The sequence below is a fragment of the Botryllus schlosseri genome, chromosome 5 (genome assembly GCF_051294905.1).
Source record: "Botryllus schlosseri isolate E-star chromosome 5, Bs_hap1, whole genome shotgun sequence".
Classification (NCBI taxonomy): Eukaryota; Metazoa; Chordata; class Ascidiacea; order Stolidobranchia; family Styelidae; genus Botryllus; species Botryllus schlosseri.
In genome coordinates, this window is record NC_137240.1 from 2,655,390 (window position 1) to 2,681,806 (window position 26,417).

The window sequence follows — 26,417 nt, forward strand, 5'->3', positions numbered from 1 at the left end:
TACCTGAGTAGCTTTCTTGACTACTTAGACCACCTCTTGATAGAACGTTGAAACAGGCACCCCATCTTGCTTAACACACGTATCTGCGTGTTCAGAATGGTGAGCTGGTATATACGTAACTCCTGACGAGCATTGCTCTAACTGCAGCGTTCCGCACCTTTCGATGGAGGGGCACACTATTATTTCTAAGATTAACCTGGAATTGAGAGTACCGTGTTCACATCAGATAGTATCATATTTCGTTCTAGTATTTGTTGATTTGGATTACGTGGAAGTGGTCTGGTAGAGCAGATATCCGCGCTCCATTTTGGTCAAACATGGTCCGGAGCTGAAAGCTGCACCTAAATCGAGCCAAACATATACTGTAGGACAGGGGTTCTCAACCCGCGGCCCGCGGGCCGCATGCGGCCCGCAGACGATTCTTTTGCGGCCCGCGGCATCTTTCGATATAATCACTGCTGGCCCTGTATTGTTATGGAAGACCGATGTGTCACATTTATCGAAGAACGGTTGTTGTAACAAAGCCTAGAAGCTTGAAATGATAGCACGATAGTTTCATCTGGAGTTATACATATCAAACGTTGCTAGCTTGGTTTCAAGCCCAGCAATCCATATTTCGAATCATTTTTAAAATTGCCGACGACGTGACGGACGCATTGTTCAAAACTGCTTGGAATATCGCTAAACCCAAGAATCTGCTAGAGAAGGTATGACTTCAATGAAACTTTAACGCACTGTGCGAATATTCGCTGTTTCCGGAACTTAGCAGCAAGTCCTACATCACCTGACAAATTTCGAAGCTACAGTTGTCTGATTCAACACTCACCAGAAGAGTAACAGCGATCTCAGTCAATCTTTTATCGCACGTTCTGTAACACGTTGCCGCGTAGACTACTTTAGCCTAGCATTGGACCTATCCAGCGATGCACACAATGCACACACATTGCATAGCTAATTATCCAAGTGATTTTTATCAGAGTGGGCATGGGCATATTTCCAGAGGAAATGCTGACGGGGCAAACGTGGGAAGGGGACCAGGGCATCAATTTGACAAAGCTGACTTCTGTAACTTTTTGGTGTAGGGCTCCTGCCATGGAAGGAAAAGAGAAGAGTCGATTGATTTGCTCAGAAATGACCCCTAATGTCTCAATTCTTCTCATATCACTTAGATCAAAGTGATAATGACCTCAGTAACGAAAAAGTCACCGTAATTTTATAATTGCTCGCTCACGCATTGACACAGAGAGTTTGGTTCTCTGGTGGTGGAAGGGTTTGAAGGGTGCATATACTATACCGACATGGCAACGGATGGAATGTACGCTCCATGAAGGGATTTACTTGCGCCACTTGATGATCCATATTCTCACAAAAAACAGCAACTGCATATTCTCACAAAAAAGCAACTGCAAACTTACGAACGCTCTCCATTAAAGCTTTAGAATACATAGAAATGTACCAAATGCCCGAATAAGACTGATAAATAGGCATAAATTTAATAGTAGCCTACAAATACATGGCGATAATGTTCTGCGGCCCGCAGCGTCTTTTAGTGTGAAAATGCGGCCCGTTATACGAGGGAAGTTGAGAACCCCTGCTGTAGGATGTTGATTCGTTTTGATAATATCTTCATCAGTTCAAAACAATGATATATATACTAAAACACACAACATTGTGATAAAATGAAAAGATATGAAGGTGTCGAACGGCTTGGAGTGTGCAGTCTGATAATTAGATTATATCCACCTCGGCTTAGAACACGTACAAAAGAGGAATGCTAATTGCGCAGTGAACGAAAAGTATATACAGAAGATAACATAAAAAGGTTAATCAATCAAAATGAAGTGGCGATAGGAGAGGACGATGTGTCAGATCATGGCCCGATAATCTCATTCGGTAGAATCTGCTTCTATTTTGATTGCTCAATAGTAGGGCTGGGCAAAATCGAGTACCTGAGTGATTCGATTCTGAATCACGTAATATGCGTCGAGTCGAGTAATCGAGTATCACTCATTATGACGTCACAACAAAATGTTATATGTCAAGGTTCCAATATGTACCTTTTGTGCCACCACAAAGAATATAATGCCTGTTATCTAGCAATTTAAAGATACTTTTGGTATTTCTTCGACCCTACCGATTCCATTGCACTTAGTTACAATGTTGTAGGAGGGTCATGACTTCAGAAATGCTTTTCCAGTAACGGTTGTAGCTTTGTATTATATGTTTTTTTATGCTGCGATACGCCTAATCAAGGTTTCAAGGCTCCCACAGTGGAAAATACCATCCAAACAATAGCTCTCGTTGATAAAATAACTTTCAGTTGCGAGGAGCGTATAATTTCATTACTCGAAAAAATCGTCTTTTACTACTCGACTCGAATCATTAAAATAATTACTCGATTCAGATTCGAGTACTCGAATCATTGTGCCCAGCCCTACTCAATAGTCGTAGTCCGTCTGAGTTCAGATCTGATGTCTGCGTACCGTATGTATCCGGACATGCTGTGGAGCTGATATTTGGATAAATCTAGATATCTCTGGTTCAAATTATCCCATACTTTCTCTCCAAACCTGATAGCAGCACACTGAATGGACACAGAAATGCTTCATCAATCAATCAACAATCGTCGGATTATATTTTCATGTAAATAAGAAACACACAGACAGACAGACAGACAGAAATTTATTTCCAGGTGTAAGAAAGACATGCTGTGAAATGGTGGCCAGCGATACGACCATTAGGTCTTCAAGTCAGCTGGTCACCTCATACATTATACAGACAGTCATATATAGGCCAACATGTAATACCAATTACGTATAACCCATATATGTATATCTATAATTAATGATTTGGCATGTCACTGCTGTCAATCTAGCTATATAATAACAAGTATTGCCCATATGGTAGAGGCTATCTATGCATCAACTTTGCAATTTCTAAAGAGCACATTTTAGGAACTGTTAATATGTTGAGGGATTTGTATGCTTGCTGAACACAATGCGATTTAATGAAGAGATAGGAGGATGGCGAACGACCAGTTGCTGTTGCAGTTGCGGTCTCTTAAACTGGCATCCACCTCGGCCTAGTGCCCGATGACTTAATTAGTTCCTTTTTCGATGTTAGTCTCTTTTTTTTGCGGCTCTTTCGTGCGTACTCTTTTCATGCTTTGTGGGTGCGCTCTTTCATCGGGTCCTTTTCGGGGCATTTTTGTCGCCGTAAGAATAGTGACGCGGAGGAAGAGAGCCCAGAATAACCTCCAACGCGGAATCGTATTCGGGCGGCCTGGGTGGTTGGGCGCTTATCGTCACCACTACGCTATCACCCCCATCAATCAATCAATCAATCGACATATTATACTTTCATCTGCCCTAGACACAAACACAATGTACAATGCTTCACACACGTCACACAGTGCAATGTATTGAACAGATAGGGGGATGCCGAACGACCAACCAGTTGGCGACGTTGGCGTCGCTTGAACTGGCATCCACCTCGACCTAGTGCCCGATCTTCTTTACTTTCATTCAGCCTCCTCTTTACACCGCCTAGGCCAAGGTGGGTGTCTGATTCCATAGACTACTCCGAGTCGCTTCGACATCTTCCTGTCTTTTCATTGTATCGCTTTTTTGTGGTGTATTTAACTGATAAAATTGCTACTAAACCAATGATGATGATGATGATGATGTCACATTCATCTTCGATGTTATTCTTTTCACAGGTAATATATGCGCCCTAGACACGTTATAAACGATGTGTGATACGAGATAATGTTTATATGACATTATATATATACGGTTTTCATTGATATCTGCTATATATCAGTTCAGTATATCCAGTATCTGCGATATCTAATATATTATTCATATTCATAGACGTGATATCATTTATATCTCAGTATAACCACGGCCGGCGCTCTAGAGGCAGAGCGCACATAAAATGACAACAGTCGGAGTAAAGAGTCCAGCTGGAGTTGTTTTGATTTGTATAGTTAAGTTAGGATATTTTTAAGATTTATCGATTGCTTTGCTGATATACAATGCTATTTTCAATTCTCAACTACATGCTGACGATTACCATCACCACTGGCTATTGTTAGCCAAAAATATTCGGATTTATTTTAATATCAATATTCTGTTTTATACTTCATGAGGCAACAAGGTAACCTAATCAATCAATAACAATAAGCATAAGCTTCGAAGTTGTTTTATCACGATGTTGAGTCGCATTAATATCATATCAGGTCACAGATTTCGAGCGCTTTAAAGCCTATTACTATTACCTTACAGTAGCATGTTCTTTGTGATGTTATATGTTCCCAGCTTTAAGATTTCTGCTCGAATAGCCTAACGTTTATGTTGATGGATGATAGATATGTTCATGACCCGCCATAATTCAATGATCGTGTGTTGTGGGATATGGGCCAGGGCTACTCAACTGACGGAACTTTCAGTGTTGGATCCTTACCTTATCCGTCTCAGTAGTAATTACTTTTTTTTTATCAAAACCGAATTCATTATGTTCATTTCACTAACAGAACAAGAAATACGTTTCACTTATTATTTTCCCAATACCACTGTTCCGAATTTTACACGAGTTACAAGATAGTGAAAATGATGAAAGGAGTCAAAACGACTTGGTGAAATGCTTGACGTACAAAATATTGCAACAAAATGGAATATAATAAAGAGTCCTGTGCCGTGCTCTAACTATTAAAAAGTGACATACAGATTTATCGAAAAATAGGCATGCAGGATATAGCACGTGGTTCAGACCGGACTTGGACAATTTGATAATAATTCTAGTTCTCTAATTATCCTAATTAGAGCGGAACGCTGGTAATCCAATTCTAATCTAATTTGTGATGTTTCTACGCTCTAATTCTAATACCTGATTGATGAAATCACGTAAACTGTTGCATGTAATGAGTCCATGTCGACAAGAAAACTTGACAACTTGACAAGAAAACAAATTAAAGAATTATAGCGACCGCATAGAAAAACATAACTGACGTCAGACTTCAAAAGTTTGAATATGTGCAGTTTCATCGATGTTGGAATCCACATTACGCGCCATTGTGAGGTTCATCCTCACTTAGATTTGGTTTGAAATAACAGCACAATGCCAAAGAAGTATTCCGAGAGTCCGCTCTAAGCACAGAATTTAGATTTGTAGCTTCATGATGAAAAATTTTATAGCCTTTCATTTTTTCCATCAAGGATGTTTGGAAGATCTTGAATTTACAAACACATAGCTGTAAATGGATCGTGAACAATTTGAAGTAAGGTATAAGCCTAACATTCCAGATTATAATGAAGGGTCTCATTCGAATTGCTAATATATAATGCTTACGATTCAGAATTTAATGCTTCATTGCTTTCAAGTAGAGCGATTTTTTTTACCTAAAAACGGAAGATTTTGAACTAAAAGTAAGAATTTGGACATTTTTTTACTTCTAAATTTTGCCCTCACGTATGTACCGTAATTTAGGTGTTTTCTCACAATTTTTGGTTGGAACTGTCTGTCCTTACGAAGTAGTTTGGCCTGAACAAACTTTATTTTAACGAAATCTGGACCTATGAAGAATTCCATAACATCACTCATTACGGTAGAAAGAATTAAAATTTGTTGTCGTGCAACGAAAGATACTTCCTACATTATCGGGTAGAAAGTGTCTCTCCTTAATAAGTAGCTTGCCAAGAATGGAGAGAGAACATTCAACAGCAGCAGTTGTTGGCTGGCAACACCGGTAATTAATTGGAATGAGATGATCTTTTTTAGCTGATTGAGCACTATCACGCAGCAGACATAGCGCAGATTGACTGATTGATCAGGCATAACTGAATTAGGTGTATTTGACATGGACAAACCCATAATTAAGATGCGCCAAGAATCAATAAATAGATCATGGGAGCCTTAAATTATATATTATAATGCTAATCAGTAGTATACCCTCGTAATTGATCCTTGCAGTATCAATGCAAAATAAATCAATATTTCAGCTTCCATCTGCTTTGATTGCTAAACAGAATACAATTTACTTCTTTCTATGGTATCGCTACATTTTATTGATCTAGAATATCGATGGTAATTTGGTAAATAATTTACTCAGAATCGTTCAATCCCAGTACTGTTATATCAGGCTGTAGCTAGTGATTAGAGCATTGGTCTCTCTCGGACAAGAAAGAGGCTGTGACCTGTGTGTTTGATCTGCGTTGGTTGAAACATTGTCAACCGTTCATTTTAGTATTTTTAAATGACTAACAAACTAGCTATCAGTGGCGGGCAGATTTAGACAACCAGGTAATTCTAATTTTCTGATTATGAAAATGCTACAGAAGACTATATAGTGCGAAACGAGCCAAGCTTGCCGTGCAGACATTTGCAATTCTCAAGCTTATGAGCATAGGCGCCGACTTTTATTTTTACATGGATGGCCAGCCGAAAAAAGGGAGGGGTTTGAAATTGGTTCAAGTTAACCATGGTAGCATCAATTTATTAGGGTTGAGTACATACGTAAATGTCGATAATAATACCTAATAATAATATTGATGCGTACACAGCGAGTCCGACAGTGCTGTCAATGAGCGATTCCTCGATCTTGCTTGAATAGGCCTACCAACTATTCACGAATACGCGCATGAACAATTAAACACGCCAACTCGGTGACGACGAACTATTTCACAAGTTAGTTGAGGAATCTGTTCTGTAATGAAACCCGCGATGTTATCGCATGCGTTAGGCGGCTGTAGACTAGATAGTTCAGGCTAGTGACGATATCAATCTTGGCCCGGTGCACGCGACAGTTCGGCGAGCCTGCCGGCTATCTCTCCAATGTATAGAGACAATGCCGTTCTGTGTACGGTAGCGATTGTTGTGTCATATTAATATAAGACTGACAACGTGCATCTCAAACTTCGAATCCGCAAACAGACTACTGGCGTAGTTGATTCGCGCTAATCGAAATATTAGAAAGGCCTGAATCAATTGAGGTCTGCGCCGTTACAGAACAAATTCCACAACAGACTTTGGCACTTTTATTTGTAACACTTGTTCGTCGGCGCCGACGAAACTGCGTATTCAATTATTCGCGCGCGTATCGGTTAATGGTAAATAGTTGGCATTTATGCGATATCACGGACTCGCTAATTGACGGCGCTGATAGTCTCGTTGCGCTGATGTCGTGTCGAACTGAACAGACAATCGAAATATACAAATATCTGAAATCGCAGACAGCGGGCGTTGAAACATTTTACTAGGGGCCTATGATTATGTGACTGAACCCTGACATGATACGAAACGTGCTTGAGTTCAACTTCCAATTTTTCGCGAATTCAGTAATTCTAATCAAATTTAGAAAAAACTGTGTAGCTATAAGCCTAATTCTAATCTAATTTGGAAAAGCTCTGGTGGCAGCCTTTTAGTTACATTGACAGTTTTGAGCAGTCCCAAATTTCAGGGGAATGTTTTAAACTTAATTTGTTGCTAGTAAACAGGTTGAATTCTGCGACACAGCTCTTATACAGTGGATAACTGGTCGATTTAAATAATGAAACTTATGCATGTATGTGTTGTCCGAGCATAATAGCTTAGCGGTGTGTTTACGGTAGTAGTAAGGATCGTAAAGTTCCTTATTGTGTATTTGAATGTAAAAAAGATCAGCAAAATGCACTATATCCAAGCAACGTGGTAGGCAAGTGGTGATATTCGTGAGGTCGATTTGTATGCCCTACTTATATTACATTTCCTGAACCAATTGCTGTGTAGCCTGTGTAGCTGCTTGTGCTTTTGTCAGGGAGACTCGGCCTGCTATTAGCCGAGGAAATAGCCTGTCTTTTGCAGCTGGAAGATTGTTGCTTGGAGTAAGTTCCCAACATGATGCCATGCGTTCTCAAAATTGTATTCTTTGACATGAGTGCATATAATTCTGGTTGTCCAATTAGACTAATTAGAGCAAAATGGCAGTAATCTAATTCTAATCTAATTTGAGAAATGTTTCTATGCTCTAATATCAATTCTAATCTATTTTCTGGTTTTACTGAAAAACATTATAGTGCGAATTCAGCCAAGCTTGTACTGAGATTTGCCATTCTCGTCCTAATGAGATTGAATTTAGATTTGATATAAACTGAACTCAAATTTTGTTGTATTTCTCTAGCGAATTCAGTAATTCTAATATAATTCGGAAAAAGCGTGTAGCTATAGTTGGAATTCTAATCTAGTGAATGTGGTCAAGAAAATAAATTTCTGTATTGGTTTCCATTAGCCTTGAAGTACTTTTCTAGTTCAATACCGGTAGTTCATTTTATTGCTAGTTATTTTAGCATTTTTGTTGCATTGCGGCATAGTACATGTGTTGTTGTAAAGATTCATTGTATATTGCTATGTAATAAATAGCAAAATCTCAAAATTCAAGACATTTTGTTGCGTGACTAGTCATTTCATGATATTGTTAGCTTTTTCCAGAAAGTTAGACTAGCGTAGCTTACTGCAATTGATTCCTTGGCATATCCGGGAAACGGAGTAAGTCGCGCAGCGCCAAACAATATCTTAACCATGTGAACTACGTTCTATGAGTAATGTAGCTATGTTTCTAAGTTTCTGTGGAACAATATGTTGCCTAATGCACAGAAGATGCAGAGCTCGTATTCTCATGATATATAAATATCCGGGCATCATTTTGTAGTGACAAACACTCTTCAAATATATATGTTGAAGATTAGTCTTGGCTGTCTTCTGGCATGCTGTAAAAATCGCAATGATCAACACTGAATAATGTCCTAGTAACAGCAAAGATAGATTTTGAGATGAGATAAAAAATAAGGCATTGTGAATTGTGATTCATGACCTATAGGGTTTTCAAAGTAACAATTCGCAACACCTTTGTTCGCATACAATGGAATTGACAAAAATGCGACATTAGCAACGATGTAACTTGCCTTTGATTTAGTCGTAATCTGACGTTAGCCCAGCATATACGTTGTGAGGAATACAAGATATTCAATTGGAAACGCGGACGTTGAAATTTGGTTTATTATTATGGCACCGCGAGTCGGGTTTCTCTCATGTCTGGGGATCTATTGGGTCCATGTAAACTGCCTATAACGGTTTCGCATTGGCGTTTTCGCTTCTGTCAACAACTACTTTTTGGTCTATATTTGTATAAAACTCTGAACTGAGTGTGCACTTTTTGCCTTCTTGAAATTGGATGTCAATTTTGCCGACGTGTTTCTAGTGATAACTAGAGTGAAACCACAGCGTCGTAGTTTAGTAGTAATAATGAGGCCTATGAACTTGGTAGTATTTCCTGCAAACAATCAGCATTGTTTGTATGAGAGTCACAAAAATTTGGTGTAGTAGTCGTGATTTTACAACCAAAACCCGTATAAGGCCCGTTCAGGCATCGCTGAAATGCTGGGATTCCTGGCAACACGTTACTGCCATATTTACGACCGCATAGCATCATCTGGCGAAGTCATCTTTGAAATTTCATGGAATTATCAAAAATTGCGGTTCTGTGCTGCGACGGATCTTAGCTAGCTAATTTGTTGCTAAGCTGAGGATCTCATCTTCCTAAAAAACCGGATTGAAGATGATTGATTCTCGGGAAATGAAATTTTACCTGTTTCAAATTATCAATTGACTAATGCATCGCAAATAGATTTTGGGATGTAGTAGTTTCATTCTCAATGCATTATTGTTGCTCTTTGAATTGTTACAAAACTATTTTTTAAACTACAATGGAATATAATGTATGTTAGCGTTCAAAATAATTGGATGAACGACCATTTGTGGATATGTTGATAGTTTTCCAAGCTTGAAATTCAAAAAAGGTGATAGTGATCATTTCAGTATTTGTTTTGAGGTTATGAAATATTTTAGTTAATGCTAATTCTACGTGAAACAAGAACTTCATAATTGTTGATTTTTTTTCATTCCACACTTTTCCTCTGACGCTCAGTAGCGAACGTCATCTTGATATTCTTGAAAAAAATTCTATGTATTACGTGTCCTGTTATTAGCATTCATCACACTATTTGAATACCTATGTTTCATATATTCCATGTAATTTTGACACTGGGATGTTTTAAGTTCATAGGAAATTACCTAGCCTCAGCTAAGGCATGTTGACTAATTTCCCGTGCATTATATAATGTAGCCAACATATTTGAAATTGTAATGACAGCTGAGCACCAGTGTTTCATTTTCGTCATCAATAAAGCAGTGTTGGTCAGTGATGACGACGTACTTGCACTTTTCAAAGCAGATTTTGCCAAATTTGACCATTTCCTCTAGTGGTTATGATTGAGACTACTTCTGCTTCTACTTGACAGATTTCAGTTTTTAGGCAAAGTTAGGTCTCGAATACTTACTTTTCACATACTTGTTAAATCGCTATTTGTACTTCTACTTCTGTGGAAATTTGATAATTTTACTTCTGCATCTACTTGACTACTTCGACCACCTCTGTCCATAAGTCACATGTTTTGTAAGCAGCTTTTTGCGAAAGAAATTAAATTTCTATATTTTTTATACTTTATTCTTCGCCAGAGATAAGCTGTAGTGCTTACAAATCTTGCAGCATATATTGAATACTCGTAATAGTTGTAAAGATTTCAAATATCGGCATAAAACGACCATTTTTCAAGGTGGGTTATCAGTATTAATTTTGCGGAATACTAGATTCGTAGGCCTATCGCGCTAGTAAATACATGCATGACTTCTCATCCTTGCTAAGACTTGAGGCACCTTTTACGCTATTTGTGACAAATTACTTCCAGCAGGCTACTGGGATGAGCTCTCCTAACATGACCAAGGACAAGCAGTTGATCAAATATGTCGATCAGCTCAAAAGGGAATCAGGAGTCAACAGGATTCCAGTAAGATAATCATGTACATTTAATTGTTTTACCTTGATGGGTGTTAAGGTGCAGGCAATACGCTCATTACTCATTGATGTGGTCATGTAATCAATCCTTACCATGCTATCAATATAAGATTCATCATCTAGAACAGTGGTTCCCAAAGTGGGCGATATTGCCCCCTAGGGACGAATCTGAGACAAAGGGTTCAAAAATCACAAAGGGGGAGACAATGTTCGAAGGATACAGTAGTAGGGGTGTGGAAATATTAGAAAATTCAATCAATATCATTTAATTAACAGTCTGGTTTTTCTAATGATCTATGAATGTTCTAGAATCAATACCTATTCAGTCGAGTTTCCGAAAGCTTAATTTATACTTTCTCAGTAAAACTCATCTTTCCAGATTTCCCAAACTGCGGAAGCATTGAAAAACTTTTGCGAAAGCAATATCAACAAGGACCCGCTTGTGGTGGGTGTCACGGCTTCTGGCAACCCATATAAGGATAAGTCCAAGTGTTCTATTATTTGAAAATATCGTGGATTGTTTTATGAACTGTGGTATCCAACTGTCAACGATGTTGAAAAACATCTGCATTTTCTTCTTATGTTCTGTCCGCGATCGAAAGCTGCAATCTCAACAGGGTTCATTGTTGTTGACAGATAATGAACTTGTTTATTTTATTTCAAGTGTTTGATCACTTTGTTTGTGTATTAGGGTTTTTCAAAAATAACTTCTTTTTTCAAATTTTACCGGCTATTTCACACCGATAACCACGCTTCTACGGGATGTAATTGAGCCAATTTTTTTTATGCATCGTTCTTTTTAGACAACGAAACAATTTCACGGGACAGGCAGTAAAATTTGAAAAATGTGGTTTTTAAAAATAAATCCAAAATTTTTTAATGTTATGACTCCACTAACACTGGTTGCTAATGAGTCAAATTCGATGTGTAGCGTTTTTTCGGCAACCTAACGAATTTTTCAGAGAGCCAGTAGTATTAGAAGAAAAACAAGTCATTTTTGAACAACCCTAGAGTGTATGTTAATTGGCTGTGAAAATTTTCTCATATTTGACCGACAATTCTTCATTGTAATATCATCTGTGTTTAATCAAAGTTTTGTCAACATTTTGTGACCAGACATCAGTTACATGGGATATATCATATGCCCTAATCATAATTTTTATATTGATTCTAAAACATTGTAAATCCTGGCTATTTTAATGTTAGTGTAGCACAAATTTACAATCATAACGAACCAAAGTTTTTAATTGTTCGATGTTGTTATCACCCAACGTCGAAACCTTCCACTTACAGAAGTACTATGCCACTAGACTGCCATTTTCTTGATTTAGGAAATTGAATAGTAATTATTAGTCGTTGGGTATCTCCTTTGGGCAGTTCTCGTGACCCAAGAATTATGTTATAATTGTGTTTTTTGTAATTTAGAATTAGTGGTACTGTTTCACAAGTTTTAAAATTTCAATTGCAGTAATTTTCATTGCTTCTCTATAAGACTGCCTCTATTCAATGCACTAAGTAAACGAGGAATTCTTTTTACAAATCAATATTACTGGGCCATTGAAGGTTCCAACTATATATTCATTCGTCCGTTGAAACTTTTAGAGTGATCTCAGTTTAGTATCTCTGTGTTCGCAAAACTGACGGGTCTGATTCCACAATATAATAAGCAAACTGAATCAGCAATATCGTCTTACATCCTTTGATCATGATCGGTTATGTTTGCATTGTTATTTTTTGTGAATAACGTCACCATATTTTTGATCTGTGCAGACACGCTGTAGCACAAATTTTGATTGTCAGTATCTTGATTTCTCTTTTTGGGCAATATACTGTTACAATGATGGCAATTCTTATAAGGTGATGTATTTTTAAAATTATGAAATGGAGTGTACTCTGATTAGATACTATTAGTATGGTGTTTTGAGCAGTATCTTGTAATGCTTAGCAATGGAGTATAGTATTTGCTGCTAGTTTATATCGTGCCTGCTTGTCCTTTCAATATTTTCAATTCGTGTGCTGCAATAATCAGAAAAATCAAACATGTTCTTGCCGTGGTAGAGATTACGTGATGTACTCGTTGTGTTGGCTTGAAGGAACTCTCGCACTCGCTTTCAATGTACTTGTGTATTCATTTCATGTCGAATATAATACGGAAAAGTTGTATTTGTGAAGTTATGTGTGTTGTACATAGTATCGACTGGAATCGAAGATGAATGTTGCCAGATTACCACCTACCCAATGGAAAGGAGTTCGTTAGAACTGTTGACTGGGAGGGCAGGGCAAAATTAAATATTCGTGTGACTTGATTATGGCGTAATGGTGCAGCGTCTGGCTTTTTGATCAGTAGGTCCTGAGTTCAATCCCAGGCTAGGTCAGACCAAAGACCTGATTAGTAACACTGGTATCCATGACTTCCCCGCTTGGCGCTAAGCATTACCGGGGTAGCATGGAGGGGTGGTGCAAAACTTCGAATGCCTGACAGGGCTATATCTGCACTTTTCTTGTCCAGCGGCATATGCAGTCATGGTCTGCTGCACAGATCATGTGTATGTATATCATGAGTCGGCGTATATGCCGCAAAACGTCAAGGATAAAAGTATACTGCGTCCTATTCCTAACTAGAGTATCACTCATTATGACGCCATATGCGCATCAATGGGACTTGAAATAATAATCTCTCACTACTGGACTCAAATCATTACAAATAATACCGTACTCGAAGGTAGAGAAGTTCAATATACAATTACATTATATAATCATATTGAAATGAACCTGAATATTTTCGGCTGACACTCGTCAGGGGTAATCGTCAGCGCCAATTAGTAGAGAATTGGAAGGAACATTGTATATCAGCAATCGTGTATTTGGGTGTATTTCGATATGGATATCTTATTCAATTAAATATACTCAATCTGAATTATTGTGCCCAGACAGTACGGTAGATAACAGAATCTTAGACGCACATTTGGAATGCATTCTGTTTATTGCGGTTGCGCCATTTTATAGTTATTAATCCGGTACAAATCGCAACGTGACAAACGCAGTGGACACTGCACTCGTGCTGCGTGACTGGTCAGTTGCACACTGAGCCATCTTATGGCAATGATTCGGGCAGTATGGATCACTCCAACGCTGACCAGTCATTCCAATTCGTCAGTTATATAATCCGACTGAACGGGCATGAAGAACACCTGCTTCTTGGGTTTGAAAGGCAGAGAAATCATTTCCTTCTGAAGCCTTTCCATTCGTTGTTTGTGAAGGAGGTTTAAAGCAGCCTCGCGCTGACTGACAGTTTTTAATCTCTTCTCTTTTTCGTCCTTCAAAACCATCTCGTACGACTGGTGAAGAAATACAGCCGTCTTGACTTCTTCCCGTGTATGAGTGGGTATCACCTTATCTGTGGATAACGGAGCAGCCACCCGAAGCCTTTGCCTAATGTCTGCAGATACTAGTCTCGATTCCAGTGGCGGATGGAGCGTTAATGATTTCCAAAAACTTTTAGCGTGGTTCACGTCTTCTACCGGTGATCCCGCGAACACGATACATTCTTTTTTCTCGTCGCTAACTCGCTGGGAATGCGATTTGTCCTTCATTATGGATTTTGCGCGTTTCGATACAGCTACGAAGCCCAATGTTTTGTTATTATGGGATCTCCCCGTTGCTAGGTAATCGAACTAACGCTGTGATCCGTGAAAAGATATGATCCATATCATTTTCAGGATTAGGAAGTTATGATTTTGTGAATTTTGTAAATTTCAGTTCGGGGTCTTAATATTAGTATATCAAGTAATGCTGTGACCTGCCTCCTCCTTACATCGCCTAGGCCCAGGTGGGTGTCTGATTGCAAAGACTATTCTAAGTCATTTCGGCACTTTCCTATCTTTTCATTGCATCGCAATCTTGTGGTGTATTGATCTGATATTTTTTTAAATATTAAACTGGACCGAATATTATAAAAATTGCACACGGCAATCTACGTATGAAGAGCTCGGTCCGATTCTCGGCACGCGCATGTCAAAAGCGTGGAAGATTTCTCCAAGCTTCTCTTCCCCTGTATCACTGTTCTTACAGTGTATTTGCAAAAAAATCCCAGAGAAAGGAGAACGTATACAAAGATCGATGGAGGACGTATACAAAGAAGCGAGTAAAAAAAACGGAGACCGTGCCACGCATTTCCGATTTTGCGATGAAGTCTGTATCAACTCTGCTACGTACCTCGATCGTTATTGTCTCGTCACAAATAACCGCCGAAAAGTAAATTTGGCGATAAAATTAATTGATTGGCATTAATTATGGTTGGGTAAACTGGACCGATTTTCACAAAAAGGGGGTTTAGTATAGGGTAGGCCTAATAATACAGTATAGGCATGTGGAAATTATTAAATGAAGTAAAATGGCCGGAAACACTGAAGCTGTCGGATATATGGCCTGATGTATTATCGGTATGTCCAAATGCGGTTACTTGCCTAAATGCCTACGAGTGGTACTGTACCGGTATTGCATTCACCAGTTTTGACCGTGATTTTTTCTCTATATGAAAGACCCAATAATAATAATCAATACAATAAGATACTTGACATGTCATCGGGAAGCTATTACGACTGACAAATTTCGGCTGTGTGCAACTAACAGCTAACTTGACGTACTTAGCGTTACAGCCAACTCGCCACTCGTAATAGTGGACTGAAGGCCCACATGCGAAACGTACAATTGGATGGCTTACTTCGGAGAAATCACCATTGCCCAAGTAAAGCTGTAATATTTGAGGTGATCTAACGGAAAGGTTGGATGGCATTACTCACCCTGGTAGATAAAGCAATAAAATTAATGACTGTCGGTATCTAAGATACCATTTGAGTGTTGACGATCACAGAATCGTACATTACGTATGCCTGTGCCAGTGATACATTATGCGCAAAGGAATCGACGAATATTAGATATTTGCATCGTCGTTCGACGTGTCATTTAGGAGGATTGAGATTAAATATTTCCGAAGGTGTCAATGCACCCATCTGGTTTTATCATATATGTAGTGTATTGTATATCTATCAAACAATTGTCACGATTCAAATGCATTCCCACTTTGTGTTTTAGGAAGAAATCAATCCGAAGGCCGTATGGGCGGTTTCCGCCTTGGCTGCGGGAACATTTGGCGTGTACGTTATATCGAAGTTGAGGTCTTCTGGACCGCGTAAAGTAAATGTTATCAACGATCCGAAACATAACTACCCCGACTTATCGAGACACAACAATCACTTATCCGGCTGTCTTTCACCGAGGTTAGTTATACAAATGTAGCCTATTTTCACTGTAGGGTAGGCTTACCATACGTTCTCTTTTAAGAGGATTTGTCCTCTTTTTTGACTTTTTTGAAAGTGTCCTCGGAGGACGCCCTTTTGTCCTCTTTTTTGAAAATTTAGGTCAGATGTAGAGCAAATTGCGAGTGATACGCCGCAAATTAACACAGAAGTGAAGCTCCGGCGGGTATTTCGGAGTGAAAAACGGTGATTTTAGCTCTGAGCGAAAAGATGACCTATTTTTATAGTCATCCACCTATAGCAATGTGGAGAGAAAAACGGTATTTTGAGCTCTGAGCGGAAATGATGACCTTTTTTTGTGAATTGTACTCCGGTTTTGCAAGTTGCAAATTTCTAAAGAAGTGTCCTCTTTTTAGATTTCCAAAATATGGTAAGCCTACTGTAGGGCCAATATGTTAATTAAAGTATTAATACTGCCAGTCTGCGGTAATGTTTATCTGTAGGCTATATATGAGAAATCGAGCATTGAGCAATTCAATTGCACAACATACAGATGGATTTTATTAAATCCCGCCCAGGCCGCAACCGCATCGCATTCACGTTCTGATTAGCCTTGTACCGCTTACGATAATGGTTTAAAAATAGCAACCGTACATTAACATGCCAAGCATCCTTACAAAGCCGCACTGTTTGATTTTTTTCTGGTACCTCATTTTATGATTGCCCACGACCAAGGTTATCAAACGAAAACTCGCAAATCTCGGTACCCGATATAGGCTGCATCTAATATTTGATGTCACTGCCTGGGACGAATAGCTTGATCGTTACGATTTGATGGAAGAGAGTTTTTTTAATTTGATTACAACGGCTAAGTAATTATCAACCACATGCAAGGGAAATTTTCTTCATTATATTCCGCGCATTGTGCTGGTTATTCAGGAATAAGGTCATAAAATAAGCGGTTCTGCAAGACGCAAAATGTACATTGTACAATGCACAAATCGCACAATACGATGTAATGAATAGATAAGACTACAACATCCGACTCGGCCTAATGCCCGATGTAAACTTAGCGGTAGAAGGCTCGATTTTGATCTTACAGCTGTCTTTTTTATAGCCACAATTCCTTGCCAAACAAACCGAATCTTGAACTCGAGCATATCGATATCAACTCAAATTTCATCATTGTAATTGTTGTTACAGCATATACGAAAGGTACTTCGACGTAACCACGCCAAACGGCGTCACACTTGATCAATGCATTCAGACCGGGGTTGACAACGCCGGCCATCCTTACAACTCCACAGTAGGCCTTGTAGCCGGCGATGAAGACAGTTATGAGGTGAGTCTTATCATAACACAAATGCGCAATAGTTATGGAATGATATAGCCGTTTTGAATTTAATCAGGGAGTCAAAGTGACTTTGTAAATTTATACTCAAATACTATTAGGAGTATAGTAATTCGCAAGTCAGTAAAAAGTAAATATTTGGGTTGTTCAAAAATAACTTTTTTCATCAAATTTTACTGAATATTCTATAATATTGTTAGGTTGGCTAAAAAAAACGATCCTCATCAAATTTGGCTCAATTCCAACCTGTAGAAGCGAACCAATTTAAGTTGGAAAAAATTCAATTTATTTAAAAAATAATAAAATTTATTTTTTTAAATTTTAGTGGCAATCACATGAAAGTTTTAAATTGTTTAAAGGAACGGGGCCTAGCCAATTTGTCTCAATTTCGACCGGTAGAAGTGAAGTTATTGGCGTTCACAGTTTTGTATTACAAATAATAGTATTTACGGTGGGTATAGACTTGACGGAATTCCCAAAATCCAAAATTTAGTACTCCAATAACTTCGCTGCTACTGGTTATAATTGAGTCAAATTTGTTATGCGTTGTTATTTTGTAGATAATTTAACAATTCCATGGGGTTCACAGTAAAATTTGACAATATTTTTTAAATAGCAAATTTTTCAACTCTATAGCTTCGCTTCTACATGATGTAATTGAGTCAAATTTAGTGTGAAGCGTTTTTATTAGCTCTAACCTAACAATTTTATCGAATATGATTCAGTAAGATTCGAAGAAAAAAGTATTTTTGAACAACCCCTAGCCAAAAAACTGAAACTGTCAAGCAGATGTGGAAGCTACTTCGTAAATTTGTTCTCGGTTACAACTTACAAGTATAGAAGTCTATATATAATAGAAAACTGTATCGAAGTGAAAGTTGTTTAGGTATAAATTCAATTTCATGATGTTTGTTGATACACTAGATTCTGCTCCTATATTCTACGCTGTTGGGGGAACGTATAGCTGAATTCATTCCACTTTTTGTTTAATCAACTGGTATTCTGTATTGTGAACAGGTGTTTAAAGATCTATTTTATCCCGTAATTCAAGCGAAACTCGTGGGCTTCGATCCTTACACGCAGGAGCACACAAATGACCTCGACGCATCCACCTTACAGGGCGGGCTGTTAGACTCAGAGTAAGTCGCGCGCTGATAGGGTTCATGAGACTTGCAGTTGTAACAGTCAAATCGAATAAACTGTCAACCCCATTTTGCAGTTACGTGATCTCGACCCGCATTCGCACGAGTCGCAGCATCCGTGGCTTTCGTCTACCGCCGACGTGCAATCGCGCGGAAAGGAGAGAAGTCGAAAAGATTCTCTCGAATGCGTTGGAGAAGTTAGACGGTAAATCGAGTTTACTCACTGAGATATAATTATATGGAGTGGTTTCATACTAATACCGAGAATGCTATTACCGAAAAAACACGACGGAAAATGGGCATTAAAGAGAAGGAGATTAGCGAAAACGAGGTTCACACCCGATATTTCACACAAAATTTGCACACATATTGGGCTTCGAAAATCTCAACATCGAGATCCAAATTCCTTAAATTTCAACTTTTTTTTTTTTTTGTGGTATTCAATAATTCATGATGTTTGTCGACTACTATGGTCATTTACACCAGATATTCTTCATTTTCTCCGTAACTGTCGACTTATAGCACGGCCCACTTCTAGGCGGTGAGGAGGAGCCGAGATAAACCTCCAACATTTAGAGGCAAAGGAATTCTGAAGTCTACCTCGGTGGGACTCAAACCCACACCCATCAGTGTGTCACTGCGCTATCCCGCCACTGGTTGTGTCACCGTGAATGTAAAAAAAGTTTCACACCAAACTAAGATGGAGCATCCTGGAGAATACTATACTGACTTTAAATAATTTTACTTAAAATATCACGGTCTTCTGCTTGTGGATGATAATATGACTCCTTCCCGTCAGTGCTGCGGGTTTGACCAGGAGACAGGCTGGATTCAGCATCGCCGCCGTAAAGTACGCTGCACGATAGCAATCCGAAATCTTTGCCTATCTGGGAGACGCAAACTGGTTCATGCCTCGACCGAAATCAAGTTACGAAAACACCCGCGTATCTTGTTACAACACACTTGCTCGTATAAATGAATGCGTGCGGATATAATATCCCAGTTTTACTAAAATATTGGTCCAGTGTCGTACGAAGCTGGTTTTACACATCTATAATTACGCATCGCGAGGTACGACGAAATATGCAGACAAAAACTACGAAGCACGAGACCTCATCGACCTCGTATCTATCATACCAGACATAGAATACGATTTCATGGATAATTACATAATAAAATCATATATCCAAGGCAGTATCGGTTGTATCGTGATTAATTTTGAGATGATTCCGTTCGCCTGAATGAGTAATGTCTGCCCCGAGTTTTAATTTTATTTTATTACTGACCGTCCTGTTCAAATATTCGGGCAAATGGATTAGGCTAGACTCCCATCATATTAGTGCAACAATGTCGTGGGGAAACAATACCCGACAGCACTGACCATGACCAATTGACCATCCATGCGTCGAGTCTCGCAAGTGATCTGAATTTAATCGCTTTAAATGCCCATGTATATTTTTATTATTTTTTCGGTATTTATCCATTCTATGTTATGTGTTTCTCGGTAATGTTAATTCTCGGTAATAGCATTTTCGGTATTGTACATTCTCGATTGTGTCCATCTCAGTAATAGCATTCTCGGTATTGACCGGACACGATTTGATCTTTGCAAAATCATAGTGGTTACGATGAGCGCCCACCAATCTGACGAACCGGGCTGGATTCCCGTCGGAGCGGTTCATCTGGGCTTCTCTTCCCCCTCCGTTGCCGTTCTTACGGCGACAAAAAAGCCCAGTGAAAGACCCAACGAAAGAAAGCACTCACAAGGAACGGAAAGAATTGGGAGAAACGGTCCCAGCTTCAAAGAAGATCAACATCGAAAAGAACTGTGACATCGGGCACTCTAGGCCGAGGTGGATGTTAGAGTAAAGGATCGCTACTGATGACGCCTACGTGTCGTTCGATATCCTCCTATCTGTGCATGACATCGCATTGTGTCTTATCGCATTGTACATTGTGTGTGACTGTTCAGATGAAAGATATAACCGAACAAAGTTATGTTATCATCATAACCGTCACAATGGGTGATGCTCGAATATTTGACTCGAAGCCTAATAATAAAATCGATTCCGAATCGAATCACTCATACGCCTACTCGACATTATTCGTTTTAGTCATTCAATTTTATCGTTCGGAGACATCGAAATATTTTCGATTGTTAATTTACATTGTTCTTTCCAATTCTGTAGTATAGTTGCTGACGATTGCCCCTGACGAGTGTCGGCCGAAAATATTCGGGTTCATTTCTATATGAATACACTATTCAATTGTATATTGAAGTTCTGTACCTCCAAGAAGCTCTTCAATATATTGGATTTTGAAGGATCGTTGAGCGGAACATATTACTCTCTGAAGTCGATGACGCACAGGGAAGAAAGCCGATTGATCGAGGATAATTTCTACTTCGACAAACCGACGTCTTCTCTAGTCCGGAGCGCAGGGATGGCACGCGACTGGCCAGACGGACGGGGTGAGGTCCAGAGATGTTCAAAGTGGTGAACGTTTCCAATCAAGTAGAAGTACATTTTCGATCCATTACAAGTGGTAGTAACGATTTCAAGGCGTGTCGTAGTGTCAGAAGTAGAAAACGAAATGCCAGAACGGTACTCAAATTCGTATTGGAAAAGTAGATTGCAGAATAGGTCAAAACACTCATAGCGTTGCTACACGCGTAGAAGTAAAAGTAACGCAATCAATTTCTACTTAAGTACGTGCAGAAGTAGCGATTTACAAGACATGTCGATGCTACTTGAAGCGAAATTAAAAATGAGACGTCGGAAAAGTAGTTCAAAACGTAGATTTGGTCGAATGGTCACAGACTTCTAGCATATAATCTGTGCCGGCTATTTTTGAAATCGCGAAATGTCTCTTCCCGACGAAGGCAAAATGACTATATTTTCACTAGAAACAGGTGCAATTTTTTACTATATATCTAGCTACCGTGAACCAGGGGTTATTTTACGCTGTGTTTATGATGTTTCACTGATAAAAGTGACGCAAACTTGTCACAAAACTACTTCTACTTTTCAAAATCTCAAGCGTACAAGTTCGTATTTTTGACTGAAGAATTCAAGTACAGAAATGGAATTATTCGTAAAACAAAATCACTTGAGCAAGTACTTTAAGCAGGTCAAATATCCTTGAGTAATGACAGCTTCTGGTAAGGTCACTCTTCGTACGTGCTTTACTGATGATGATTTCCATCGCCGTGCAGGCATATTTCACAACGACAGAAAAAACTTTCTGGTGTGGGTTAACGAGGAAGATCACGCCCGTTTGATATCGATGCAAAACGACAGCGATTTGGAGGTCGTGTTCGCCAGGCTATGTCGAGCGTTATTTCAGGTTTCTGTATTTCAGTTTTTCTTTATAGTGATAACCTAGTGAAATAGTGACCACGTCTGATTTGCATCCAAGATGCCGTTATTGGCGTATATCAAAATTCACGCTCATAATCAGTGAACCATTCATTTTATTAGTACAATGTTGATGCACCGCTTTAACAATAGCAATATTTATTACTTTTCTAATGCCTAATCCACCAAGTGCCGAATTCAGTGCTGAATTCGCTGACAACCGTCATAAAGAGCTGCTGCATTGTCTGTTCAATAAGATTAAAAGTTCTGTATTCGACTTGTACCAAACAAAGGAATTGCAGTATAATAGTCGTTGAAGTCTCGATGCCAGTAGACTCGTCATATTCGTTTTCTGTGACACTCCCTTGAACCTCAGATCGAAACGGAGATGAAAAGGGAGGGGAGACAGTTCATGCATTCCAAAAATCTCGGCTACATCGTTACCTGTCCGTCAAACCTTGGTACTGGGCTTAAAATTGGGGTGGAGGTGAAGCTTCCAAACCTTTGCACTGATCCGAGGTTTGAGAAGATCTTGAGAGCGCTACATCTGGAACCCAAAAAGTTAGGCTGCTCTACGTGGAAGGACGGAGTGGTCGATATCGGGTATGGTTGCGTTTTTAGACATTCAATATTCTTTACTGGTTCTTGACTCAGTTTTTCCATGGTAAGTTCTCTATGCCATGTAGCGAGCTACAGCAGTTGAAATGAAACTTGTAGGCTGCAGCAATGTGTAGTTTGTCTCACCCATTTCCCTGATTTATAGTAACACAGAACGAATTGGCAAGACTGAAGTCCAGCTTGTTCAACTCGTTGCGAATGGAGTCCGTAAACTCGTGGAGATGGAGAAAAGACTTTCCTCTAATGAACCGATCACAACGCTGCTTCCGAGAGGAATTTAGCTCGTTGCAAATATATATTTCACAATAAATCACTGTGCAATCATCGAAAATGATGCATGCCTCAGCCCTCATTGGTTTAACATAGGTGCGACTATAGAGATTGTACAGTCTCTATAGTGCGACTTGAGATTTTTCTGTGCGCCGATCAGCAATATGTAAATATCATTCTTCAAGTGTGCAGCAGAGCGGCGAAGCTTTCTGGAGTCCTTAGTTTACGCCTAAAGAATTTAGAGCTTAAGTATACTTTGGTCTACTCAAACGGTAATGTTTTGGGGTAGGCTACTTCTACTTCCACAGATTTTGAAGCAAACTACTAGCTATGTTTATGTTCCAACTCTTGACTTTGTCTGCATTTTGTACGATTTCTTGTAAATCGCTAGTATTACTTGCTTCTGCTTGAGTGGCAACAGAGCCTACTTAATTTGATCATACATGGTCAGGCCATTTGCCATAAGGTATATTTCCATGATAAAACTTCATCACATTCTGACTGGGGTTGCCATATTTTGAGATCCGGATACGAGGGAACTTTTCACAGGCTGCGGAAGTTACTAATAATGCAGACGAAAAAACGAGTGATTTTTTTTATACCTGGACAGCTAATATTATTAGTTGACTAAAAAATGTCATTTTCCCAGCTCGACTGCCAAAATACCCGTCAGTTCGTTCAACCTTTCCGTAATTCATTGTCTTTTTGTGTATTTTAGGGTAAAAAGAAGGGACAAATTGCCTAAAAGGATGACATTGATCGATTGATTCTATCCCCCTATCAATAAACAACTATTTTGAAATTTCATGTGATGGTGTCATGCCGGACCCCAATTGTGGAACAGCATCTCGCCGGCTATCCGTCAGTCGTCGAGCATGTCCGCATTCAAGTCAAAATACAAGCAATTTCTTCTAAATCAATACTAGCCAGTCTTCAGGATTACCGGACCACGACCTAACATCGACCTCGCCCTCCGCCACATGCCACCCCATTTTGTCGCTTGCATCTTTTATTCTCTGCATTACTTTTCATTCAGTGTGCATGCCTCTTATTTACTTCGCCTAGGCTAAGGTGGGTGTCTGATCTTAATGGCTACTCCAAGTTGTTTCGACACCCTCCTATCTTTTCATTGTATCGCAGTCTTGTGATGTTTCGAAACGATGAAAATATTAATAAACCTGACTGACTGACTGACTGAAGATGGTCCATATCACTGAATAAGTCCTACGTTCTATGACATCATTTTGATGAAATTGTGGTCATCATTCAAGGCGGAAATTTGAAGTATCTGCTCTTTCATTATCGCAATAGTTTCCAGAATCGCACGGTAAATAATTGGTAGACTTTTGAGCCTTATATTTGGTGGTGAATACGCTTTTATCAATGGTCTGCATCACAGCTTATACCAATGATATATATATATCATTTACCAATGATATATATATATCATTGGCATTGCTTTTTCCGATCACAAAAATAACGGGTGTCGGAACCGGATGGAGTCGGAGTCTTTACATTTGTGCGCCGGACTGGGGAGTTCCCGAGTTAGGTCGCTGCATTGAGTGCATTCGTTTGCTGCACTGTTATTACTGTTGTTATATAAACCCTTTTGCAATTGCTGCAATCTGCTTCGCTTTGGATATGTTCTTGTCTCCCGGTCTGCACGGATACTCAGCCAAGTTCTCACCTTTCTCCCCAAACAAATTAGCCTTAGTAGCTTGCCAGGAGTATGGAATCAGAGGCTCGTCATGTCTCTTTATTTTGGACGCCCCCGGTCATGCTAACGCTCCGTTGCGACCGTCGTCCACTTTTAACTGGCACGATGGCCAATTCGATGTATCGTGGAGCGAATGCGCTGAGAATGTATGCGTTACCGCGTCTGGAGACGGATGCATTTTAATTTGGGACACGTTTAAGCCTAGGGATCCAGATAGAGTGCTTCGTGGACACGAAAAAGAGGTATATTGTGTTGATTGGAGTCAGAAAAAGGGCGAAAATTTGATAGTTTCCGGGTCCTGGGATCGCACTGCGAAAGTATGGGATCCAAATAAAGTCGATGCTTTACCAGTTGGCACTTACAGTGGACATTCTGGGATAGTTTACAGCGCTATATGGTCACCGTTGATTTCTGGAACTTTTGCAACGAGTTCAGGTGACGGCACATTACGTGTTTGGGACTCTAGGAAATCTTACATGCCACAAACTGTGATTGCTGCTCATGAAACGGAGGTTTTATCGTGTGATTGGTCAAAGTATGATCCGAATACTTTAGTGACTGGGTCTGTGGATTGCTCGTTGAAGATATGGGACTTGAGAAACCCGAGAGTAGCAGTACGTCAACTGTTTGGTCATGGGTATGCTGTGAGAAGAGTACGTTTTTCCCCGCACAGTAACGCAGTTTTGGCTTCCTGTTCTTACGATTTTACAGTTCGTATGTGGAATTATACTGTGCCGCCAGCTGCAAATCCTATTTTAGAAGTTGTCGAACATCACACGGAATTTGTTTACGGACTTGACTTTAACTTGCATATACCCGGGATGTTAGCAGATTGCGGGTGGGACTCAAAAGCTATAGTTTATAGACCAAAATCTATAACAGAAGCCTAAAATAATGAAGATGCTCTTATTTTGCGTGTAAAATCATTGTGGTATGAATCATAGCAGGCAACTGCCATGAATTCTGTCACTAGCAAACATTTATTGGATATGGATGGATTGGATATTTTTGCGGAAAATTAGCGAGACGACAGAGGTTTAATTTTCCATTTATGTGCCTTGGAGTCGACTTTCATCAAAATGCGCCAACCTAGTTTGTGACAGCAAAAGGAGTTCTAAAAAGAGTAGGACTCCAGCTTGAACCATTTCCTGGCCTGCATTACATTACATGACATTTCCGTGCCAGTGACGTCATAGTTGGTGATACGATTGTTGATGTACAATGTCCTTTTCAATTTCCTGTAGTTGCTGACAGTGTCAGCCGAAAATATTCAGGTTTAAATTTCAATATGAAGATACTATTTAATTGTATTATTACAGTACATTTTGAAGCTGCCTTGTATATTGAGTTGAAATCATTGTGTCGTAATTATGTGCCCAATTTGAACTTAAGCTGGTTCACACAGGACGGATCCTCCGCCATCATCATTTAATTTCTGTGGTGAAGAAATTTTGATCACTGACGCTCACTTTGAGCAAATCTGAATTTCTAACAAAAAATACTAGTAACTCGCGCAGTTCGAAACTCAAAATCGAATGGATTATCACATTCTTCCCTTGTCTTTCTTTGGTGCCTTGTGTTGGATAGGTGTATTGTAACTGATTGTATTTGTGTCGTGTTCTTTTTTCAATCCTTTTTTACTAATTTATTTTCAATACAATCAATATTGATTCGTTCGATTGTCATTTGGAAGATCCAAGATCATACATTCGAACTTGACCATCTATTTTTGCTTCCCTTTTTTCGTTTCTGCAACGTTATCCAATCTGTGCAATTATTGTCTTAATTTTACAGCGAATTTATCGATCAATATGGTTTAA

General features: G+C 39.2%; 4 protein-coding genes and 1 long non-coding RNA gene across 7 annotated transcripts in view; 4 read left to right on the forward strand and 1 right to left on the reverse strand.

Moving 5' to 3' along the window:
• The first annotated feature begins 367 nt into the window (after positions 1 to 367).
• The window catches only part of LOC145438659 (uncharacterized), a 157,813-nt gene continuing 131,763 nt past the window's right edge, over positions 368 to 26,417 (forward strand). The window contains exon 1 of the long non-coding RNA XR_013914988.1: positions 368 to 707. This is a non-coding gene — a long non-coding RNA (uncharacterized LOC145438659). The remainder of the gene's footprint in view (positions 708 to 26,417) is intronic.
• On the forward strand, positions 10,001 to 13,048 carry LOC145438622 (guanine nucleotide-binding protein G(I)/G(S)/G(O) subunit gamma-7-like). Of its 2 annotated transcripts, none has more exons than XM_080315970.1 (3): positions 10,001 to 10,646; positions 10,782 to 10,877; positions 11,265 to 13,048. In XM_080315970.1, the coding sequence occupies exons 2-3, from the start codon at positions 10,791 to 10,793 to the stop codon at positions 11,388 to 11,390; spliced, it is 213 nt and encodes a 70-aa protein (XP_080172096.1). In that variant the 5' UTR covers positions 10,001 to 10,646; positions 10,782 to 10,790; the 3' UTR covers positions 11,391 to 13,048. The 2 variants fall into 2 exon arrangements, with proteins under 2 accessions (XP_080172096.1, XP_080172095.1); XM_080315969.1 differs by having other exon boundaries at positions 10,003 to 10,646; positions 10,779 to 10,877.
• LOC145438621 (cilia- and flagella-associated protein HOATZ-like) lies at positions 13,850 to 14,478 on the reverse strand. Its single transcript, XM_080315968.1, has one exon. It carries the CDS (start codon positions 14,476 to 14,478, stop codon positions 14,026 to 14,028), a length of 453 nt encoding a protein of 150 aa, XP_080172094.1. The 3' UTR covers positions 13,850 to 14,025.
• LOC145438619 (creatine kinase B-type-like) lies at positions 15,157 to 22,941 on the forward strand. 2 transcript variants are annotated; one of them, XM_080315966.1, is made up of 10 exons: positions 15,157 to 15,327; positions 15,536 to 15,652; positions 15,980 to 16,164; positions 17,347 to 17,485; positions 18,512 to 18,633; positions 18,714 to 18,841; positions 20,960 to 21,106; positions 21,851 to 21,981; positions 22,369 to 22,595; positions 22,756 to 22,941. In XM_080315966.1, the coding sequence occupies exons 1-10, from the start codon at positions 15,253 to 15,255 to the stop codon at positions 22,889 to 22,891; spliced, it is 1,407 nt and encodes a 468-aa protein (XP_080172092.1). In that variant the 5' UTR covers positions 15,157 to 15,252; the 3' UTR covers positions 22,892 to 22,941. The 2 variants fall into 2 exon arrangements, with proteins under 2 accessions (XP_080172092.1, XP_080172093.1); XM_080315967.1 differs by lacking the exon at positions 15,536 to 15,652 and having other exon boundaries at positions 15,159 to 15,327.
• Positions 24,366 to 26,391, forward strand: LOC145438625 (peroxisomal targeting signal 2 receptor-like). Its single transcript, XM_080315973.1, has one exon. It carries the CDS (start codon positions 24,522 to 24,524, stop codon positions 25,485 to 25,487), a length of 966 nt encoding a protein of 321 aa, XP_080172099.1. The 5' UTR covers positions 24,366 to 24,521; the 3' UTR covers positions 25,488 to 26,391.

Excerpts from the sequence above, each read along its gene's own strand:
- LOC145438622 (XM_080315970.1), top strand. The coding sequence starts at position 10,791 with ATGAGCTCTCCTAACATGACCAAGGACAAGCAGTTGATCAAATATGTC. Across the intron at positions 10,878-11,264 it reads CAGGAGTCAACAGGATTCCA|ATTTCCCAAACTGCGGAAGC; the intron begins GTAAGATAATCA and ends TCATCTTTCCAG.
- LOC145438621 (XM_080315968.1), bottom strand. The coding sequence starts at position 14,478 with ATGAAGGACAAATCGCATTCCCAGCGAGTTAGCGACGAGAAAAAAGAA.
- LOC145438619 (XM_080315966.1), top strand. The coding sequence starts at position 15,253 with ATGTGGAAATTATTAAATGAAGTAAAATGGCCGGAAACACTGAAGCTG. Across the intron at positions 17,486-18,511 it reads GCGATGAAGACAGTTATGAG|GTGTTTAAAGATCTATTTTA; the intron begins GTGAGTCTTATC and ends TATTGTGAACAG. Across the intron at positions 21,982-22,368 it reads TATGTCGAGCGTTATTTCAG|ATCGAAACGGAGATGAAAAG; the intron begins GTTTCTGTATTT and ends CTTGAACCTCAG.
- LOC145438625 (XM_080315973.1), top strand. The coding sequence starts at position 24,522 with ATGTTCTTGTCTCCCGGTCTGCACGGATACTCAGCCAAGTTCTCACCT.